The sequence below is a fragment of the Gorilla gorilla genome, chromosome 13, assembly GCF_029281585.2.
Source record: "Gorilla gorilla gorilla isolate KB3781 chromosome 13, NHGRI_mGorGor1-v2.1_pri, whole genome shotgun sequence".
Lineage (NCBI taxonomy): Eukaryota > Metazoa > Chordata > Mammalia > Primates > Hominidae > Gorilla > Gorilla gorilla.
Window position 1 is genome coordinate 106,800,602 of NC_073237.2, and position 20,737 is coordinate 106,821,338.

At 39.3% G+C, this 20,737-nt stretch overlaps 1 protein-coding gene across 1 annotated transcript in view; it reads right to left on the bottom strand.

Annotated features, from left to right (window-relative positions):
- SVEP1 (sushi, von Willebrand factor type A, EGF and pentraxin domain containing 1) overlaps positions 1-20,513 on the bottom strand; it is a 209,799-nt gene extending 189,286 nt beyond the window's left edge. The window contains exon 1 of the mRNA XM_004048429.5: positions 18,146-20,513. Within this exon, the coding sequence (XP_004048477.5) occupies positions 18,146-18,676 (531 nt within the window). The 5' untranslated portion in view covers positions 18,677-20,513. The remainder of the gene's footprint in view (positions 1-18,145) is intronic.
- Positions 20,514-20,737: the final 224 nt, after the last annotated feature.

Consider the following 20,737-nt stretch of genomic DNA (forward strand, 5'->3'; position numbering starts at 1 on the left):
GAATTTCAATCTGGCTTCTTGAAAATCAAGAGTTGTTTTAAACATCTGTAGCTGAAGCTGTTCTTCTTTCAAATCCATTTTCTGACCTGTCATCAAAGTTATCTTTCTGAAATACTGATCTGATTGTCTTCAAACTTCCAATGTTTTCCCTCTGTCTACAAAATAAAGTCTAAACTTCTTTACATGTCCTTTTACTATCTAGTGCTAAATAATGCTTCCAACCACAACCATTACCACACCCTTGCCTCCTGTCTACCCTCTCCCCAACCCCACTTTTGCACTCGATTTTAGCTACACCAATCCATTTGGAGGTTCTGAAATACACCATGCGTTCTTGATGTTTGCTCTGCTTGGAAATTCTTAACAACTCTTTCCACCTCCCGATACGTCCACCTCTGATTTTTACTAGTTCTTCAAACTTTAGATCAAAGTTTCCTCTTTTTAAACTTTCCCAAATTCTTCTGCTATGCATAAAATCAGTGCCCCCACTCACATTCCATTATATTAACCCCATCGTAATAAATTCTTGTAGGTCTGACTACATCCCAAGCCAGATGGCAAGATACTCTATGGCAGGAATTGAATCTTATATTCTCACTCTTTTGATAACAAAGATTAACTATGAAGTGAGAGAATGAAAGCAATTGCCTTAATTTGTACTAGCTATATTTCCACCATGCAGAATAAACTAATACATTCTAGGCCAAAACGTTTTTAGTAAATTCTATCCTGCAATCATGAAATGAAAATTCATATAAATATTATATGTAAACTTATTTTACCAGATCCATATTGAGCATCTATCATATACCAGGCACTGTACTAGGGATTTACCAATTGTATTATTTGATGACACAACCATTAACTAAAAACAAACAAAATAAGTAAATAAATAGATAAAACAATGACAAAAGCATAAACTGGAAAAAGTATTCTGCAGTAATTGAGCTTTCCTATTCATACTGTAATTTTAAGTCAATCACTGTTAGTATGCTTCATTTATTTTAAGTATTTACTTGGGCTTCATAGACTGAGAGTCTAGAAAGAAAGAAAAAGATTGGTTGGCCCTATAACATTTAGGCTATTTATTATAGTCTAGCCTAATCACAGAAGAACCAGAGGGTCAAAGAAGAACTAAGTCTCAAATTTATGGTCACGAGGTTTTCCACCCACATACATATTTTAGTTATTAAACATGGATATAAATCATTTTGAAATGGACCCATAGGGACAGTACATCAAATTGGGAAATGGTACGCACAGGAGTTGATGAGTAGCAGACTTAATTAAAATGGTTTAAAAAAAAACATGCAGAATACCAAACAAATTTCTAATAATGACAAATTCCACCATTTGGAATAAAAGCACAGAGGGAATAAAGAAAATATGAATAGCAAAAAAAAAAAAGTCATCAGAATCCAAATGAAAATTGGAGGCTAAATGACCTATCATTCTTAAACAAATGCTAATTTATTACAGGATAAAAAATCAAATTTAATTTTATTATCAATATTGTTATGAGTAACTCCATCATTTCAGTTGAGATGTTAAATTCCTATACAATATGATAAAGTAGCACTTAGCCCAAAAAATCAAAGATATTAGAGAAATTATTCACATGCTAATGTCAAGAGGTCAAAGGAGAAAGTAAGATAATCTCAAATGGCCCAAGTATTACATATGGTATTTGGACATCAGTGTATGATTCTACAAACAAATTAGGGAAAGAACAGAGAGGTACTTACTTAATATGACCAAGAGAGCTATCATAAACCAATGACCAAAATCATGCCTGAAGCATTCTTATTAAATTCAAGAACAAGGCAAGAATGCCTCATAACTTTTTTATTATTATTATTATTTTTGAGATGGAGTTTTGCTCTTGTTGCCTAGGCTGGAGTACAGTGGCGCAATCTTGGCTCACTGCATCCTCCGTGTCCCAGGTTCAAATGATTCTCACTAACTCAGCCTCCCAAGTAGTTGGGATTACAGATGCCTGCCACCGCATCCGGCCAATTTTTTTGTATTTTTAGTAGAGATGGGGTTTCATCATGTTGGCCAGGCTGGTCTTGAACTCCTGACCTCAGGTGATCCAACTGCCTCAGCCTCTGAAAGTGCCTCATCACTTTTATGTGAGATGTTTAGCTGTTGTAACAAGGCAAGAAATATAAATAAGTGTAAAAGAACTTAATCATGTTTCAGATGAAAGAGAATAAATTGAAAGATAATATTGAGAGGTATTGAGAAAAATTTATATACAAGAATAACTATTTCAACTGCAAAATTTTGTGGTAACTGACCAGCAATAGGAGATTTCTAAAATTCAATTGTGGTCTATCTACATGAAAAAATATACTTGAAAGGTAATTTTAGAGGAATCTATTATATGGAAAAATTTTCATTATGCAACTTTAAAAACAAAAATGACAGCATGTGCTTTTACCACATATCACATATAATTACGTATGCCCACACATACATAAAAAGAGTGAGAGACAAAAACTGTAATTATTATTATGTTTTCCTGCTTTATCTAAGCTATTAATTTGTATATTTTTCCATAATAAGGAAAATAAGCAAAAATTATTTTAGAGAAACATGCAAATAGAAGAAGAAAGTTAGTAAAGACTTTTAATGGTTACCCTTGAATTAAATTTATTCACAAGTGTGTAAATAAATTTTGCAATTTATAGGGCCTTTGAAAATTTATTTGCCAAATTCACAAAAAATGAGGGCAACCACACTCTGTTGTGTGGTTGGATAATCACTTAATTAGCTTAAACAAAGATTTACTGGATGTATATAGGAATATTTTTTTCTAACCCGAAAGTAGGGAGAAGAGCTAGTTCTCAAGAGGGATTGAAACCAGGAACAAGCAAGCCAGTAGAAGCCATGGTGGCTACTTCCTCCAACCTTACATTTATTTCCTCTGGAGTTACACAGTATGGTGTCTCCACTTCTCTTTGTATATCTTCTTCATTCTCTCTTCCTTACATTGATGAGATTTCTATGGTTCTCTGTGCAGCCTTAACTCTGTAGTACCTGTCTACTGGTAATAAAACCAAAAAACACCTACTCTTTCAGGGTTCTTTGTGCCCTAATTCAAATTCCCAGGAAAAAGAATATAAATGAACTATCTCAATCTCTGGATTGCCACCTGCAATCCAAACAGAAAGCGACAACCCTCATGGGTAGGCAGTGGACTGAAGAGGAGGGGCATGGTCCTCAGTGAAAGTGGCTGTTGATTGACTGGACTGCAAAAAATACGAGCTACAAAGAGAAGAAATAATTTAATGCTATGCTTAGGCTTAGCCAGTAGAACAATTATTTTGGAAATGTATCAGGTCAAACTGTTCTTCCAAAAGAACACCAAATGCCAGGAAGCATGCATAGAGATTGGGAGAATTCAAGTGTAAAAATATTACTGAGAAAGAAGAAAAATGTGATTTATGATTCAAAGCTGTTAGAAAAGAAATAATGTCTTCTTACCAGGTATTTTAATACTTACCATAAAGAAAAAGTTTAGCAGGAATTTAGAACGCATGAAAGACATGGAAAATCTAACCATTACCTTGCAAATACTTAGGCTTCAGCAACAAGCCAACTCTGGAACGCTTCAAAAAGCCAAATATATTTCAAATCAAATCTGACACAAGGGGGATGCAAAGGAGTGGAGGTTGAAGGGAGTTTTTTTAAGTTCGTGAACTTACGGTGTACTTTCTTTGTTATAGTTATCTTAAATTCATAAAAAAACACATTTAATTTGTGACATTTATTAGCATTCCAAATAAACGACATTTGGAAGTTTGTTTCATTTTTTTTATTTGTTTGTATGATTGACCATATGACCACATAAATAAACCAGGATGGAGCAAAATATTCTGTTTCTTATCTTTAAGAAACTGAAATTAAACCCCAAATGATTCAGGGTTGACTTTGATTCATAGATCAGAAGATTAATTATCTGTATGTAAATTATCAATCAATGACAGTAGTCGTATTTATATACATTATCTTTCAAATGTGTTGACTTTTAAAATTATTTTGAATAAAATGTAGTCTCTGGTGGATTAAACAATCCTTACAATTCAGTTACATGCTTCCTCTTACAATAGGGGCAGTGTTCTTTAAATATGTCCTGGACATATAAATGAATCTAGTTTATTACCTACCATACTTGAAGAAAGATTTTAGTAAGCACTGATGATCATGGAGCTAATTGCTACAGCAAGGTTTTGGGGTTTTGTTTTGTTTTGTTTTTTACCTGAAGAAAGTACTAAAATAGTCGAAGGGAATTGGGTTTTTGTTTTCTTTTGTGAAATGGGTAGTGTATGAAAAGAATAGGAATGTTATGATGCAGGGGAACGCTGAGTAACTCAGATTAGGATAAATTGAATTTAGCTTGAAGACCAAGTCTTGTATTGAGGTTCTGCATATACATTTACAAACTTAAGTGTAGGCTGAATGATTGTTTGAGAGTAATACTTAAGGTTACTTAGGACTAAAAGAAAATTTGATTTTTGCTTCGGTTACATTTTATTTCAATAAAGGGTGTAAGGTGGAGTGCTGAACTTGGATTAAAGGAACCTAAGACTTCATAAAGCTAGATAAATAAAAAGGACAGAGGCAGATATCTTGCAGCTAAAAGATATGATCTCCTACTGCCTCAGAGGCTTGGTCTCTGCAAGGACTGGTAGAAATATATGTTAAAGTATATGAGGCAGGAGATGCTAGCTGATATGATTATATCATGTAAGAATGGCATCTGAGAGAGGGTGAAGTGGGTGTGAGATAAGGGTGGTCAGCTGGGATTATCAGGCAACTTAGAGAGTGCCCATTCAAATGACAATCTCCAAACATCCCCTTCTTTTAGTCCTGTATCTGCTCCAACCTGCCTTCCGCTTGGTTATGGACATACCCAAGTCCCTTTCATGGCTGCCGTTTCTGCCTCCTGACTTTGCAATGAACTTCACTGGTGAGTATGTATTAGTGTGTCTTGCATCTACTAGATCTGACAACATGACATAGAGGTAGTTTTGCATGGTGGTTAAGAATTTAGACTTTGGCCCAGACTGCCTGGATTTGAATCCTAGTTCCTCAACCTAACCAGTAGTATCACCTGGTCAAGTTACTTACATTCTCCATGGTTCAGTTTCTTCATCTGCATTTTGGTAATAATAATAATAACCTAACAGGCCAGGTCCAGTGGCTGACACTTGTAATCCTAGCACTTTGGGAGGCTGAGGCAGGTAGGTTGCTTGAGCCAGGAGTTTGAGACCAGCCTGGGCAACATGGCAAAACCACATCTCTACAAAAAAATACAAAAAGAATTAGCCAGGTGTGGTGGCTCACACCTGTATTCCCAGCTATTCTGGAGGCTGATGTGGGAGAATCACTTGAACCTGGGAAGTCGAGGCTGCAGTGAGTCGTGATAGTGCCACTGCATGCCAGCCTGGGCAATGGAGCAAGATCCTGTCTCCATAATAATAATAAATAAATAAATAAATAAATAAATAAATAAATAAATAAATAAATGATAACCTAAGTAAGAAAGCTTGCTGTTGTGAAGATTTAATAAATTCATATGGGTAAAGTGCTTAAAGTGGTGCCTGATAAGTAGTAATCATTCATTATCATATACCATGATTCATCCAAGGAACTTTTAACATGTTGCTAGAATACATCTGTCAAGTAGATACACCAATTACAATGCAACCAACATTTTATGCAGAACAGTGAATGAAAACCAGTAATCATGCTTATCACTGGTAGGACATGGGATTAGGGAAAACTGTGACTCTATAACCAATAACCACACAACTCCACCTGAGCCAAAAAGTAGGTGGTAATGCTTTTGGCAGAAGAGCAGAAAAAGAACTATCTGAATCTGTGCAATATTGAGGAGAACATTACAGGAGTGGTTAAAGGGCAGTTGTGACAGTGATATGGAGAGAGGACATGAATTTAAAAGCCCAGAGCCTACAGATTCCTTCAGAACTCACTGGATGAGCTTCTCTCTCCAGAGGTGCTGTAAAGTTTACCTCCTTGATCACAATTTGTGGGAAAACAGGTAGGAGCCCACATCTGTCTGAGATCCTTCTAAACACTTTATATTGCTCTCTCGGGAAAGTGATCTGAAGGATGAATTTGCTAAAATTATCCTCTCATTTCAAAAGTCAAGCATCCACTGAATAGTCCTTTGAGATGTTACAACTATTTTGTTTCAGTTATTTGCAACAGAAACATTCAGGAAAACACAATATAATGCTTGATATACTAAAATGAAATGCACTAAAGATATATCTTTTCAAGAATTCTAAAGTTCTAATGAATATCATTTTCTAGGTCTTGTAGGAGGTACAAAGTCAACTAAGATGTGATCTTTGCCCTAAGCAAGCAGAGGGAAGACAACAAACACCACAAGAGAGTTATAAACCATGTATATACATCTCTGTAATTTCCTTATCTAATATCTCCCTACAGTATTTCCCCACATTTTGGCAAAATATCAAATTGGTGAATACAAATTAACTCTGAAAAATTCCCACAAGAACAATACTGCTGTGACTTCAGCCACCTTTGCCTACTAAATTTTGATACTCGGTCTCATCCCATGCAACAATAGGAGAAAGAGGAAATATTGAAAGAGAAAAAGTGAAAGGAAATAAAGAAAAAGGCATTGGTGCTTTCTGTGTTTGCGGACTCTCAAATGCTGGCCCATGTGTGAGTTCTTTGAAGAACACTCCACATTTTCTCAGATCCCACTTCCAGTACTGTACCTAGTAATTTCTTACTGCTGGAGTTGTCTGCTTAACGGGCAATAAAGTGATTTCAGTTGAGTTATTTTCCATAGTTCTTCACCTGTGGAAATGTCACATACCCTTGCTTGGCCAAATTGATAGTGCAGGCTGGTCCTCTTAGCCTCCCTTTCAAGCTGCCACAGAGGACCCTGCTGATGGCCCACCCAGACTTCCTAGACATCCCCTGCCAGCATCTGCATCTCTGCCTGAGGGCTTTCTTGGGTTCCTGGAGATGACTCTGCCTACTTGCAGGGGACAGAAAAGTGACAGAGAATTATTGCCCTCCAGGGACCAATCCTTGGCAGTGACTGACATGAGGTAGTCTCTAAATACCTGAGACCTATCACCCTTAAGCTGCGATACTTCTAAGGCCTGAATTCTACACTGGCTCCCAGTGTTCCCTAGTGGAATTAAGAACAAAAACTGTTTCATGGTGCTGTTGGCTGGCTTCCTTTCCTTGTCTCATTTCCCCACTCTCACATCAATGTTTACTGGGACCAACTCCCAAATACGCTACTTACACTAGAATCTTCATCTTAGGTTGTGCTTCTGGCAGAGCCTAGATGGAGACATCAGATGTGTCTCCAGCTCACTTCTTCTTCCATAAGTAGGCACAGGGGCAAATCAAGGCTCCCGCTCAAGTTCTAAGAGTGCACATAGTTTATGAAATTGAACTTACATTATTTAGAGAGTTTTATATACTCATGGTAAACACAGAGTGTGTGATGAACATTCTTTCATAGGGAATTTTATCTCAGATTATTTTCTCATGGGAAATTCCTTGATTGGTAAATATTTAGTTTTAGGATTTATACTTTTATTGAAAACATACTGACAATTTACGATATTGCTCTGGAAATATGATGCCAGTTTCTTAAATATGTAGATAAATTGTGAATGCTCTGTGTTCAGAGAAAAAGGCCTGTGAAGAGGAAGATCTCGAATGCACAAGAAAGAAGGAAAATGCTTGGTGAAAGTTCTACCTTGCTGAGGGAAGGGACCCTTACTCTGACCAATGTAAGAAAATAAGGATGATTACAAATGCACAAGTTTATGGGTTGAACTACTGAAAATTTAAGAGTTTATATCTAATAAAATTAGAAGTGTTGGTATTTTAACCATGAACATACACAAATATACATTTTAAACACCATCTTTGAAATTAGAAAGACAGGCCAGGCGTGATGGCTCATGCCTATAATCCCAGCACTTTGGGAGGCCGAGGTGGGAGGATCGCTTGAGCCCAGGAGTTCAAGACCAGCCTGGGCAACATGGCAAAACCCTGTCACTACAAAAAATACAAAAATTAGCCAGGCATAATTTGTGACCCTGTAGTCCCAGCTACTTAGGAGGCTGAGGTAGGGGGATACCCCAGGAGGTTTGAGGCTGCAGTGAGCCATGATCATGCCATTGCATTCCAGCCTGGGAGACACAGTGAGACCCTGTCTCAAAAAAATAAAATAAATAAAAATTACATTAAATTAGAAAACAAACAAACATACTTGGCATTAGCAACTGGTGCATCCTATCTGCTAGTGCTATAGGATGGGCAATTTAAAAAATTGAGGCTTTGGGAGGCCGAAGGGGGCAGATCACCTGAGGTCGGGAGTTTGAGACCACCCTGACCAACAAGGAGAAACCCCGTCTCTACTAAAAATACAAAATTAGCTGAGCGTGGTGGTGCATGCCTGTAATCCCAGCTACTTGGGAGGCTGAGGCAGAAGGATCACTTGAACCTGGGAGGTGGAGGTTGTGGTGAGCCGAGATTGTGCCATTGCATTCCAGCCTGGGCAACAAGAGTGAAACTCAGTCTCAAAAAAAAAAAAAAAAAATTGAGGCTATTGGGGCTGTTTCAGAGAAATTAAGAAAATAGTTCATCAAACTCATGTCCTCAAAATATACTTTATATACTCTGGCAGTAGCTTACAACTGGGAAAATATTTAACTTGGTGTTATTACTTTTTCTTAGTAAATGACTCAATCATGTAATAAGTCCTACTAAGAACTTCCCTTAAATTATTTTTTTCTCTATTTATCTTGTGGAATTAAATTTTTCCTTAATTAGTTTCAAATTACATTTATTCACATAAAACAAGGTAGCTATCACTATTTCAGTAGATGTAGTAATTAGAATCTATCTTCAAGCTTACAGCTTACACTTTTAGTACATCTATGAAATAACTATATGCTTTGAACTTGAAAAATCTTTATTGCTTCACCCTTTACAGAAATAAACTATTAATTTCTTGAATGACCCTATGAGAAAGACATATAGCAGAGAAGATGAATACTTTAAAAATCTTTTCATAAAGATGGATAGGGGAAAATGCATCTACTGATGATTCACATATTGCATTTTCTGAGTGCTATCTTTCATTTCAAGCGAAGCATTGTAACAACATTCGTGCTAAACAGCAACTCTCACAGAGTTTTTCCTATCCACGGCTGATCTCTAAACCAGAGCAGGTTACTGTATGGAAGCAGACTCTGACTCTATGCCGGCAATCCAGTCTTCATATGGTCTGGAGAGATTTAGAGAACAGTCTTTAAAATCTATGGGAAATGCAGAGACAATACATAACAGGAAATTCCTTTCAATGTAGACATGTCTTCACCTGGCAGCTTACTAGAGAAAAGATGAAGAACCATGTTTTCCTGAGAAATGTTCATTTGTATTTATCAAATTAACACTAAAGTATTAATTTTATTTTCTGGTATACAATTTTCCCTGTCTCTATCAGTATCATCTTTTATTTGTGAGTGAATTTCATATTATTTAGAAGCTTCTGACTTCTGGGAAACTAAGACAAAAAGTTTCTGTTGCGTGTGTGTGTGTGTGTGTGTGTGTGTGTGTGTGTGTGTGTAGACAGTCTTGCTCTGTCGTGCAGGCTGGAGTGCAGTGGCGCAATCTCAGTTCACTGCAACCTCTGCCTCCTGGATGCAAGCAATTCTCCTGCCTCCGTCTCCCAAGTAGCTGGGATTACAGGTGTGCACCACCACTCCCGGCTAAGTTTTGTAGTTTTAGTAGAGACGGGGTTTCACTATGTTGGCCAGGCTGGTCTTGAACTCCTGACCTCAGGTGATCTGCCTGCCTTGGCCTTCCAAAGTGCTGGGATTATAGGCATGAACCACAATATTTAAATGAGTTGCTTAGCAACTCTGATAATTTTTACTAAAAGAAGCATCATCTGCCCTAAGGACTAAGGTATTTTCAGTCAAGGCCAGACTCTTTTATCTTGATCCTGGCCAGGCCAGTGGCATTTGAGGAAGAAATGGAATGGGATTTCTTGACGTCATCTCCCTGGTTAGACATACACTCTTCCAGATGCCTCCTTTTTTTTTTTTTTTTTTTTGAGACACTGTCGCCTGGGCTGGAGTTCAATGACGCGATCTCAACTCACTGCAACCTCCGCCTCCCAGGTTCAAGCGATTTTCCTGCCTCAGCCCGCTGAGTAGCTGGGATTACTGTCATGTGCCACCACAGATGGCTAATTTTTGTATTTTTAGTAGAGATGGGGTTTCACCATGTTGGCCAGGCTGGTCTTGACCTCAGGTGATCCACCTGCCTCAGCCTCCCAAAGTGCTGGGATTACAGGCGTGAGCCACTATGCCTAGCCAAGCTTAGCATCCACATTTTCCTTCTTTTTCAGCAATAAAGCTCCATAAAACTAAGGGTAAGCATGAAACCAAGTGTTCCCCAATGAGATCTATGTGGAAGTACTGTGTGGACTACCACAGAGTCTCCTTAAGAGCGTGACTGTCTCTGTCCTTTTCTCCTTCTTGGCATTTGGAATGAATCCCTGATGGTAGGAGCTCCAGTAGCCAACTGAGACCATGAGGTGACCTGAAGATGATGGAGCAGAGCTGAAAAGAGGGAACTGGATCCCAGAAGACATTTCAGACCTGTCATTTTCCCTCTGAATTTTCTACTCAAGGCTTAATTTGAGAAAGAAATAAATGTCCATCATGTTTAAGCTAGTGGTACCACAGATTTTCTATTAGATCCAGCTAAGCTACTCCTAGCCACTTCACTCATTCTAGTTTACACCATCTAGGGGGTTAACACCATCTCAGCCTCTGCCATTGATTGTTCCATGTCAGGCCATGAAATAGCACTCAAGGACCACAGTATGAAATTCCAAGTGCCAGGCGGGGACTCCAGTGAGCTGAAAGAATACACACCCAGAATTGCTACAATTTGCTAAGAGTAAGCCAAAAAGCCAGATTTTTGAAAACATGCTATCTCCTGATTTTAAAATGTGTGATTAAATTATACACACACACACACACACGCCAAGTGAAATGCACCCTTCGAATGAATATTTTACAGCCATGGTTTATGTTCTCTGGGTTACACTGTTTGGCTTTACATCTTGTGTAACAGTTTAGCAACACTGGACATGGAATCCCCTACTTCTCCTTAGCTTTTGATACCTACCTCCAAAGGTAATATAGTAAGATATAGGAAAAGAGGGGGCACAAAAAGACCAGGTGATAAATCAGAAGACTGGATAGACTGTCTTTGGCATTTACTTAGCTATGTGATTTGTGTGTAATTATGGTCATTGTTAAGAGAAATCCTCTCTATGCACATTTGTATCATTAGGTCATTGGTGGAGAATTTTCCTACCCTTTGGCCACAGCTGTGAGGGAGGACAAAGCAGTTGGCTCTCTCCATGTGTCTAAGCATTTACAGTCTTTGACCAAGCATTTTCATGATGTATTTCAACCAAACAGAATATAACACTGGCAGCCAATAATAATAAGTGCCTTTAACAGTAGCAGTAGGTACACATTCTTATTACATACCAGTGTCCTATATGCAGGAAATAACAAAACTAACAAATAAAATACATGTAGTGCTAGATTAAGAAGAAATTTGAATTCGACATTTAAGAATTATTCACTCTCTCTTCAAATTAAAAATTTTAGGCCAGGCACAGTGACACACACCTGTAATCCCAGCACTTTGGGAGGTCGAGGTGGGCAGATCACTTGAGCCCAGGAGTTCGAGACCAGCTTGGCCAACATGGCGAAACCTTGTCTCTACTAAAAATACAAAATTTAGTCAGGTGTGACGCCGAGATGGCGTCACTGCACTCCAGCCTGGGTGACAGAGGGAGACCCTCTCTCTCTCTCTCAAAAAAAAAAAAAAAAATGAGTACTACTTTTTCACCTGGGAAATATATGTGAGGTCTGGAACTGTTGTATGTACTGAGGATTTATTTTTTCATTATTCATTCATTCCATTCCATTCCACTTATACTTCTAAAGTTCTGATAAGGTTGAAAAAGAGATCCCTATATAATACTAGGGATGATTTGAGAATTCTTCAAAAGCTTAAGAAGCACAAAAGAGAGAGCATTTCCAGACGTAAATTTGGAAATATATCTTTTCAGCATAAAGAACTTAGCTGATGCAACAGTGAGCAATTCTTGATGTTAAAACTACCCTCTGAGTGTGGAACAACTGAGTCCACTGCAGATTACATAAGTACCCCCACCCCTTCCTATAAAAAAAAAAAGAACCCGAACTTTCCTTATTATTTCAGCACTGGGGCCATCAGAGAGACCACTGCAAAACATACAAAGGCTACTATCAGCCTATTGTATGAACAAATCCTAGTGGCATCTCACAGATCTTCAGGGTTTGTTAGAAAACATAAAAAGAGACACTTTCTTCCCATAAGCCTGGGAGAGATGATTACTCTCCAGGTAAAGGTGTGAATATCTACTAGTGTGGACACATCATGGAAGATGCTCTTTCCCTGAGCTAGGAAGCACTTCTGCCCATACATTCCCAGTCCTCTGACCATCTAAAGCTTGGATGTTTGGCGAGACAGCGCATCCCCCACCAGAGGATCACATTTCTGGAATTCTGGAACAATGAGGAAAGCAGATTTTTTTTTTTTTTCAAAGGAAGCTTCATGCGATGTTTGTTTAACGGATATTTAGCAAAAGCGAAGTGGAAATGAGGGGCTCTGGTTTTATTTTGATGTGAAATACGTAGGATTGAGAAGAGCCTGGCATTCACAGTGGGACCAATTTAAACATATTCACTTTAGGAAAGGTAACTTACAAACACATGGCAGGAAGAAAAACCAAGAAGAAAGGTCGTTATGAGATAATTACTCCCCCGGAACAAACAGCTGAAGAGCTTTTTATTAATTCTGTAAAAGGATTTCATGTAATTAAGTTCAAGGTGCTAAACTTTCCCCCAGGCTACTGACTGTGTACTAATTACAGAATTCACTGCTTTAGTCCTTGCGCTCTTTGAAGAGTGCTAGGGGGTGGTGTCTGAAGAGACTATGTCTACACTGCACTTTATCCATTCAAATCAGGTGTGATAATGGTGAGTACCCACTCATATACTACCCCTCGAGTTGTCCAATTCTGACACCAAATAATAATCATTTAAAAAGAGAAGCAACACTGTTAATCCTTTTTATTTGGTCAGTCCCATCTGCTGAGAAATAACAGCAAATTTCATGTTGTTAAAGAAAATTTCTACATCTCGCGGTTTTTATATAAGAGGAATAAGATGTCTGACTGAGGGGTAACTGTGTGCTTGCACAGTGTGCCTATGCACCATACATGTTTATGTGTTTGCCTGTGATTGTGTCTGTGAACAGTTGTGTGAGCATTCAGTTTCAAACAGAAAAGGTTTGAAAAACTGATTTTTCCAGGGAGTAATTAATAATCTCAGAAATGTCCCTGTGATTTTCAATTTCACACAAAGGCTAGGTCACAATCAGTTATAATAATACCACTCTGCACACACGTGGGAATCTGACAAACGACCTCATTTCCATGATGAAATGTACAAAGTTTCAGGTCAAAACCCACACAAGATAGCTTGCCATTTTCAAACTAACTTTGCAGCTAAATGCTTCTGCCTGATCCCTATGCAAAAATTCAAGCCTCAACCAACACCATTTCTAAATGTTGGCCATCTTCTACCAATTTTCTCTAAATCTTATATTTTAGTTATACCTAAGAATGCTCATCAGAGGCTTGGAAAAGTTACAATGCAGACATGTAGGCTTCCAGTTTAGACAGGGACTGAGTCCAGTCGACCTTCTTTTTTTTTTTTTTTTTTTCTTTGAGAAGGAGTCTCACTCTGTCACCCAGGCTGGAATGCAGTGGTGTGGTCTCGGCTCACTGCAAGCTCTGCCTCCCGGGTTCACGCCATTCTCCTGCCTCAGCCTCCCGAGTAGCTGGGACTACAGGCACCCACCACCACGCCCGGCTAATTTTTTGTGTCTTTAGTAGAGACGGGGTTTCACCGTGTTGGCCAGGACTGTCTAGATCTCCTGACCTTGTGATCCACCCGCCTTGGCCTCCCAAAGTCCTGGGATTACAGGCGTGAGCCACCGCGCCTGGCCGAGTCCAGCTGACCTTCTTTTGTACCTTCTTATAGCCCAACCAAAATGAGAAAAAATAAAAATAAAAAAGTCAAAGGGAAGATCAGCTAATACAAACTTTCGAGAAATCCCTGCTTGTTAGATTACAAATGGATCCAGGCTGAAGAGCAGCACTGGGAACCTTGTTGGCAATTCCTCTTTTCAAGACAGGATGTAGTAGTTGGAAGGGGAAAGCTGAAGACAGAGTAGGTCTTGAGGGGAGCACTGTGTACTGGATTCATTACCCATTTTACTGTTTTGGATCAACATTCTCAGAGGCCCCGGGCAAGTCTGGCCAAGCCAAACAGAGGAGCTGGCACATGGCAGATTTTTCCCTGATGCAGCAGGGTTCTTCCTTGATGGAGTAGACCATGGCATTAGGAATAAGGCCAGCCATCAGGACCTCATGAGTATTTAGAGCGGAGACCAGGTCCAACAGGGAACTACAGCTGCAAAACTATACCCTGCCTGGCGCGACTGCTTCAACACACAGAGAGCATTTTTAGGGTAGCTATTTATCTCTTAAAGGCAAAAGCCTTTAAACCTTCATAAGCAATGAAGACAGCACAAATGAAAAAAAAAATAGATCCAGTAGACTAACAAAACATTTGTTGCCATCACCTTAAACAAAATTAAAGCGCTGAGAAAAAATATTTGCCACACACTTGGGTCACTGACAGCTGACGGTTAATACCATTAAGATTTAAAGAGCATTTGCAAATCAATAAGAAAGAGAGCCACCCCCAGTTAAAAACTGGATAATAATCCTCAAATATCTTAATAGGTATTCAAAAAAAGGAGCTATATATGGACAATAACATGTTTTTAAAATATTCAGCCTCACTAATAGGGAAATGCAACTTAAAATGGGACTCCATTTCTCACTTAGAAAGTTAGGGGGTGGGGGATGGAATCTTCAAATGATATTAGCCAGCGCTGGCTGGTCTGAACCCCAGGTCCTGACACTGGGGCTGCATGTGGAGGGCAGGTTGGCACCATTTTCTGCAGAGCAACTTGACACATGTATTAAATGCCTTAAAAAAACATGAATATTCTTTGATGCAATAATGGCACTTCAAGAATTTGCCTTAAGGAAATGATTAGAGATATGGGCAAAGATTTAGTTACACAATGTTTGTAACAGCCTAAATACATAGTAATAGGTAGTCTCTCACACACACACACACACACTCACACACAAAAGCACATTCTACAGTGGAAAACTGTGACCCTGAAAAATAATGATAGTAGAAATATGTTCCTTATTTTGGAAAGAAGACTGAAATATATGGTGGGAATACAAAGTCAAATTACAAGAGGATGTACAATTGAATCCTTTTTCCTGGGTAAACATAATTTAGGCATAATATACGTATGAAAACATGTCTGTTACCTAGACAACTGAATAAAGTCAAGGAAGCTATGTACCAAACTATGACAGTATATTTCCAGGAAATAGTTTTCCTGATTATTTTATTTTCTGCAATAAATATTTATTATCAGTAAAATAAAATATATATAAAAAGAGAAAAAAAGAATCTAAGAGACTTCAACAAGAATCCAAATATAGAAGGCATATTTTTAAAAATCAGTGTTTCTATACGTCAAGAAAAGTTGTTTGAAATTTAATTTTAAAAGATGCTATTCATGACAGTAATATTGAACAGAATATATTTAGATCTAAACTTGAAAAATATATACAGGACTTAATTTCTAAAAATCTACAACTTTGTTAAAGATGTATAAATGTATATGTATAAAGAATACGCATAAATGCTATTAAGCAAATTATATGAACCAAATAGTGCTGGGACAACTGCTTATTCATTTAAAAAATAAAATTAGACATCTTTGTCACACTATGCACAAAAGTAAGTTCCAGATGGATTAAACTGCTAAATAGAAAACTATTTCTCTGATCTGGGAAATGAGAAGGCTATTCTAAGACTTTGAGAAAATATAAGGTCTTACACTTTTGAAATGGAAGAATTATTACTATAAAATACATATAATCCCCAAGTTAATTCAATATTTTCTATATTGAAATCAAAATCCTTACTGACTTCATTGGTAATATGTAAAAATGAATTTAAAATTCATATTAAATAATAAGTGGGTAAGAATTAACTAGAAAAAGAATAGACTTTTTAAAAGGAGAATTTGCACTACCAGATATTTAAATATGTTGTAAAGTTACAATAGTTAAGTCATTTTGGCAATGATACAAATGAGATACAGAATGGGATGAAATAGAAAGCCAGGAAGAGATCAAATACCCATAAGCATTTAGCACATGATAAACATGACATTCAATTAAATTGGAAAAGGACAGATGGCTATTAAGCAAGTAGTGCTGGGACAACTGGTTAACTATTTATTTTTTAAAATCAAGTTAGACCTCTTTGTCATATCATACACAAAAATAAATTTCAGGTGGATTAAGCTGCTACATGGAAAACTATTTCTCTGATTTGGGAAATGAGAGAGCTATTCTAAAACTATGAACAAATATAGGATCTTAAGGAAAATGTTTGATAGATTTGAGTGTATAAAAATGTAAACCATTCATCTAACAACATTTCCATAAACAAAAATAAAAGGCAGTGAACTGGAAAAACATTTGCAACATATACACGAAAGAATTACTGGCCTCACTATATAAAGAGCTTTTGCAAATCATTAAGAAAAAAAAACAAGCCAATGTGTTAAGAAAAAAAAACAAGCACTATAATGGCAAAATGGGCAAAAACTATAAATATCAAAGGAAAAAATACAAATGTCCAGTAGATGTATGGAAAATGTTCATCCTCAAAAATCAAAAATGTGTATTTGCTAAAATGATGCCTCTATCACCTCTTAAATTGACAAATATATTAAAAATAATAGTATGATATTGGTGAATATGTGGCAAATTTACTGCTGAGATACTCTGCTGATGAGAATATAAATTTATACAACCCTCCAAGGGAGAAATGGACAATAGTATCAAGAAGTTACAAATGTTCATAACCTTTAGTTCAGGAACTTTTATAGAAATTCTTCCTAAAGATGTAAACAGAGGAGTCCACAAATATTTATGTTCACGATAACTTAGTAAGGAAAAATCCTAAGTGTCCAACAATAGGTGATTGTTGCACGCAATGGAATAGTATGCAGCTAATGTAGAACATTTTAATTAGGATATAACAAATGAAAAATGTAGGCTACAAAACAGCAAGATATTAAAAGTATGAATGGATGTACATACTGGGCAACTGTTCAACAACCTGCAAACAGTGGCTTTTTTAAAGTGATGAAATTTTAGGGTTTTTTTTCCTTTCTCTACTTTTTGTTTAATTCAGTCTACAAACACTGGCTTGCTATTATGTGTTAGATATTTCTATATGTTTCTTTTTTCCCCACTGAATATGGATTAATTTGTAATCAGAAAAACAGACACACTTTATAAGTCCGACATCCCAAACTGACTTCCTCTTCCAGATATTAAAAATCTAATAAAGGATTGGAGCAAAAATAGGAAGGGCACGAATCTTACATTGAAAGCATAACTTTAAAAAGAATTGGGGTTAGGTTAATATCACTCCATGTCCTACCTTTAGAAACACTTTGTAAACCATGCTCACCTGTTTCAGCTTGGATACCGTCTGCTCCTACAAACGTGAATGTGATTAGCGTTTCAAGGATCCCTTCCTAACAGGGTCCTCGAAGCCGACTATCTAAGGAGCCTGACATCTCTCTAAGCGTTTTAAAATCCATTATCCCATTGGAACCTCCACAACAATAATAGGCGGGTAGGGATGACTCTGGTTTTGTGGATGGGGACGCTTGACTTGGGGAGGTTATGCCTTGCCCAGGACTGAACCCCGGGATAGAGACGGGCAGGCAGCGGTGGGTCGAAGGGCCCGGGGACTAGGGCCCGGGTCGGGAGGGGCGGGCGCCTTACCGCGGCTTGCTGGAAGGCGCCCTTGGTGTAGGTGCCGCCACCTCGGTAGGAGATGGCAGGGATCTCTTGGAGGAGCAGCGCGCACTTGTGCTGGCGCGCGCGGCGGGTGGAGATGTAATCGACGCGCGGCACCACGTAGTTCTTGGACGAGAAGGTCACGATGGCCACGCGCGTGGCCGTGGGCACCACGGGGAAGTCGGACAGCAGCTTGCGGACGAACATGAGCTCGCTGCGGAAGTTGACTTCGCCCACGCTGGACGAATCATCCACCAGGAAGACAAGCTCCAGGAGCTCGCTGAGCTCCCGCAGCAGCCGCACGCGTCGCCGGAACGCCTGGCCCAGCCGCTCCACTCTGCTCCCCGCCGCTTCGTCGCCAGGAGCGGGCGGCGCGGGGATACTCCCGGGGGCCCCGGGCGCGGTCTCGGGGAAGAGGCGGAAGCTGAAATTGCGCGACGGGGACATCTGCTGAAAGGTCGCCCAGCCCGAAACGAGCGCCAGACCCCAGCAACAAAAGGCCAGGCGAGGCCACATCGCGCTGGAGACAGAGCGGCTGCCCCGGAGCGCAGGCGGCGGCTCGGGCGGGAAGAGGCGCTCGGCGGCCGGACTCGCAGAGGGGCGTGCGCGGAGCTGGGCGCGGGGCAGCGGCCAAGAGCCTCAGCGCCCTTTCATCTGACACTGGGGACAGACACAATCCAGACTCCTCAGCAGCTCGGGAACTCCGGAGGGAACGGCGCGCGCTCTCTACCCCTCTCGCTTTCCTCTTTTTTTTCTTCCCTCTCTCCTCCTCCTCTCTCTCCCTGAAGCCTATAAAATGTTTGAAGGAAAGGGGGCAGTCAAGAAAAATCTCCCGCTTCCCTCCTTCTCTCCCTCTCTCCCTCTCCCCGCTCCTGTCTCCTTTCTGTATCTGTGACTCTATCTCCCTCCTCCCCCTCTCATTCTCCTCCCGGGATCAAGCCAAAGGCTCGGAGATTCCATGACACCAGAACTCCGCGTCTGTCAGGCTGTCAACATTCCCGCAGCAAGCGCACCAGCGCCGAAGTCCTGATTGATCCCATATGTCTGGCAGGAGCTGCAGAGGAATTCACTGGAGATGGATCCAGATACCGAGAGTGCCACAGTAATTGGAAACACTTTGTAGACGAAAACATACACGCGGACTGGCCAGGGAGTTGAAAGCATCCTTTGAAAACTGCTTGCTCACCTTTTGTGTTTCTTTTCCCCCATTCAGTGTCCCAAAGCCCTCGCCAAATAGATGATTGTACAATTTTCCTGATGGGGATTTCTAATCAGTGGTGTGTGTGAGCGTGCAGATTAAGCCCTTAAGGGCCCCCTCAGATCACACCATAAAGGAGTTGCATCTAACCTTATGCATTCCATAGGAATGATTTGTCATGGTGCTTCAGTCGTGCATTTATTCATACATCTGTTTGTTCATTCTTTCCTGATTTTAACAAATATTTTTTGAATGCCCATTGTGTGCCAGGAGCTATGTGAGGCACTGCAAATATAAGGAACAAAAATTGACACGGATTCTATCCTCAAGGAACTTAAAGGGTAACAAGTGAGGTGACCATTAACCAGATATTAACATACAAAATATATGTAATTACAACTGACCATGCTAAATAAAGGAGAGTTTAGGTAGACAGACTTGACCTTGGAGAGGCCAGAGAAGCCTTCTCTGAGGACGGAAAGTTTGTGCTGAAGTCTGAAGCATAAGTAGGGGGTCCCCAGTCCCCTTTCATGTGTTCTTGATCTATTTCAACAGATAAGATCCACCTGGCTTTAAATGGTACCTGGCATATATCTGCTTTGAAACAAGTTGCTACCTGGGGTGGTTTTTCCAAAGCAAGACCTCCAAAGGGGAGAGCGCACGTGTAAAGAAAAGGTGCACTTTGCATGAGGGTGGGGCCTTTGGTTAAAAGATTCCAGCTGGGAGTCAGGAACACCGTGTAGATAAGCCTACGGTTATGTAAACCACCTGAACGGAGTCACTTCCAATCCTTGGCTCAGCATCAGTATCTATTTCATGATGGAATTCAGTGATCTCAGTTTCCTCTGTTTCTAATAGTGAATGATTTAACTCCATCTGTATTTAACAAAAGACTTTCAGTGACAAGTATCACAATGTATTGTGTAACATGTTAGGGCTCTGGCATCAGTTTTCCTGGGCGAAATCATGACTCTGCCATTTATTAGTTGTACAGCCTTGACTCAGTTTGTTCATTTGTAAAATGGAGTAATAACGATAACATATTAAGGGTTGTCATAAGGATTAAGTCATAAAAAAGTAAAATTCTTAGGACAATGCTTGGAACATAGCATGTACTCAATAAATGCTGGCTGGTTGCTCTTATTGCCACCTTTAATCATGAATGTTCTTCAAATTATTTTCCTAACAATACTTATTGACCACCTGCTATGTGCTGGCATGTTAGATACGGAGGATTTAAAGGTGAATAAGACTGAGTTCCAGTCCTCCAGAAGTTCAAAGTACATTAGAAAAGAACATAGATTTGCAAACAATTACAAAGCAGTAGGATGACTGCAAAAGCAGAGAAGAAAGAGCAAGGAGGAGAAAGATCTCGTTCT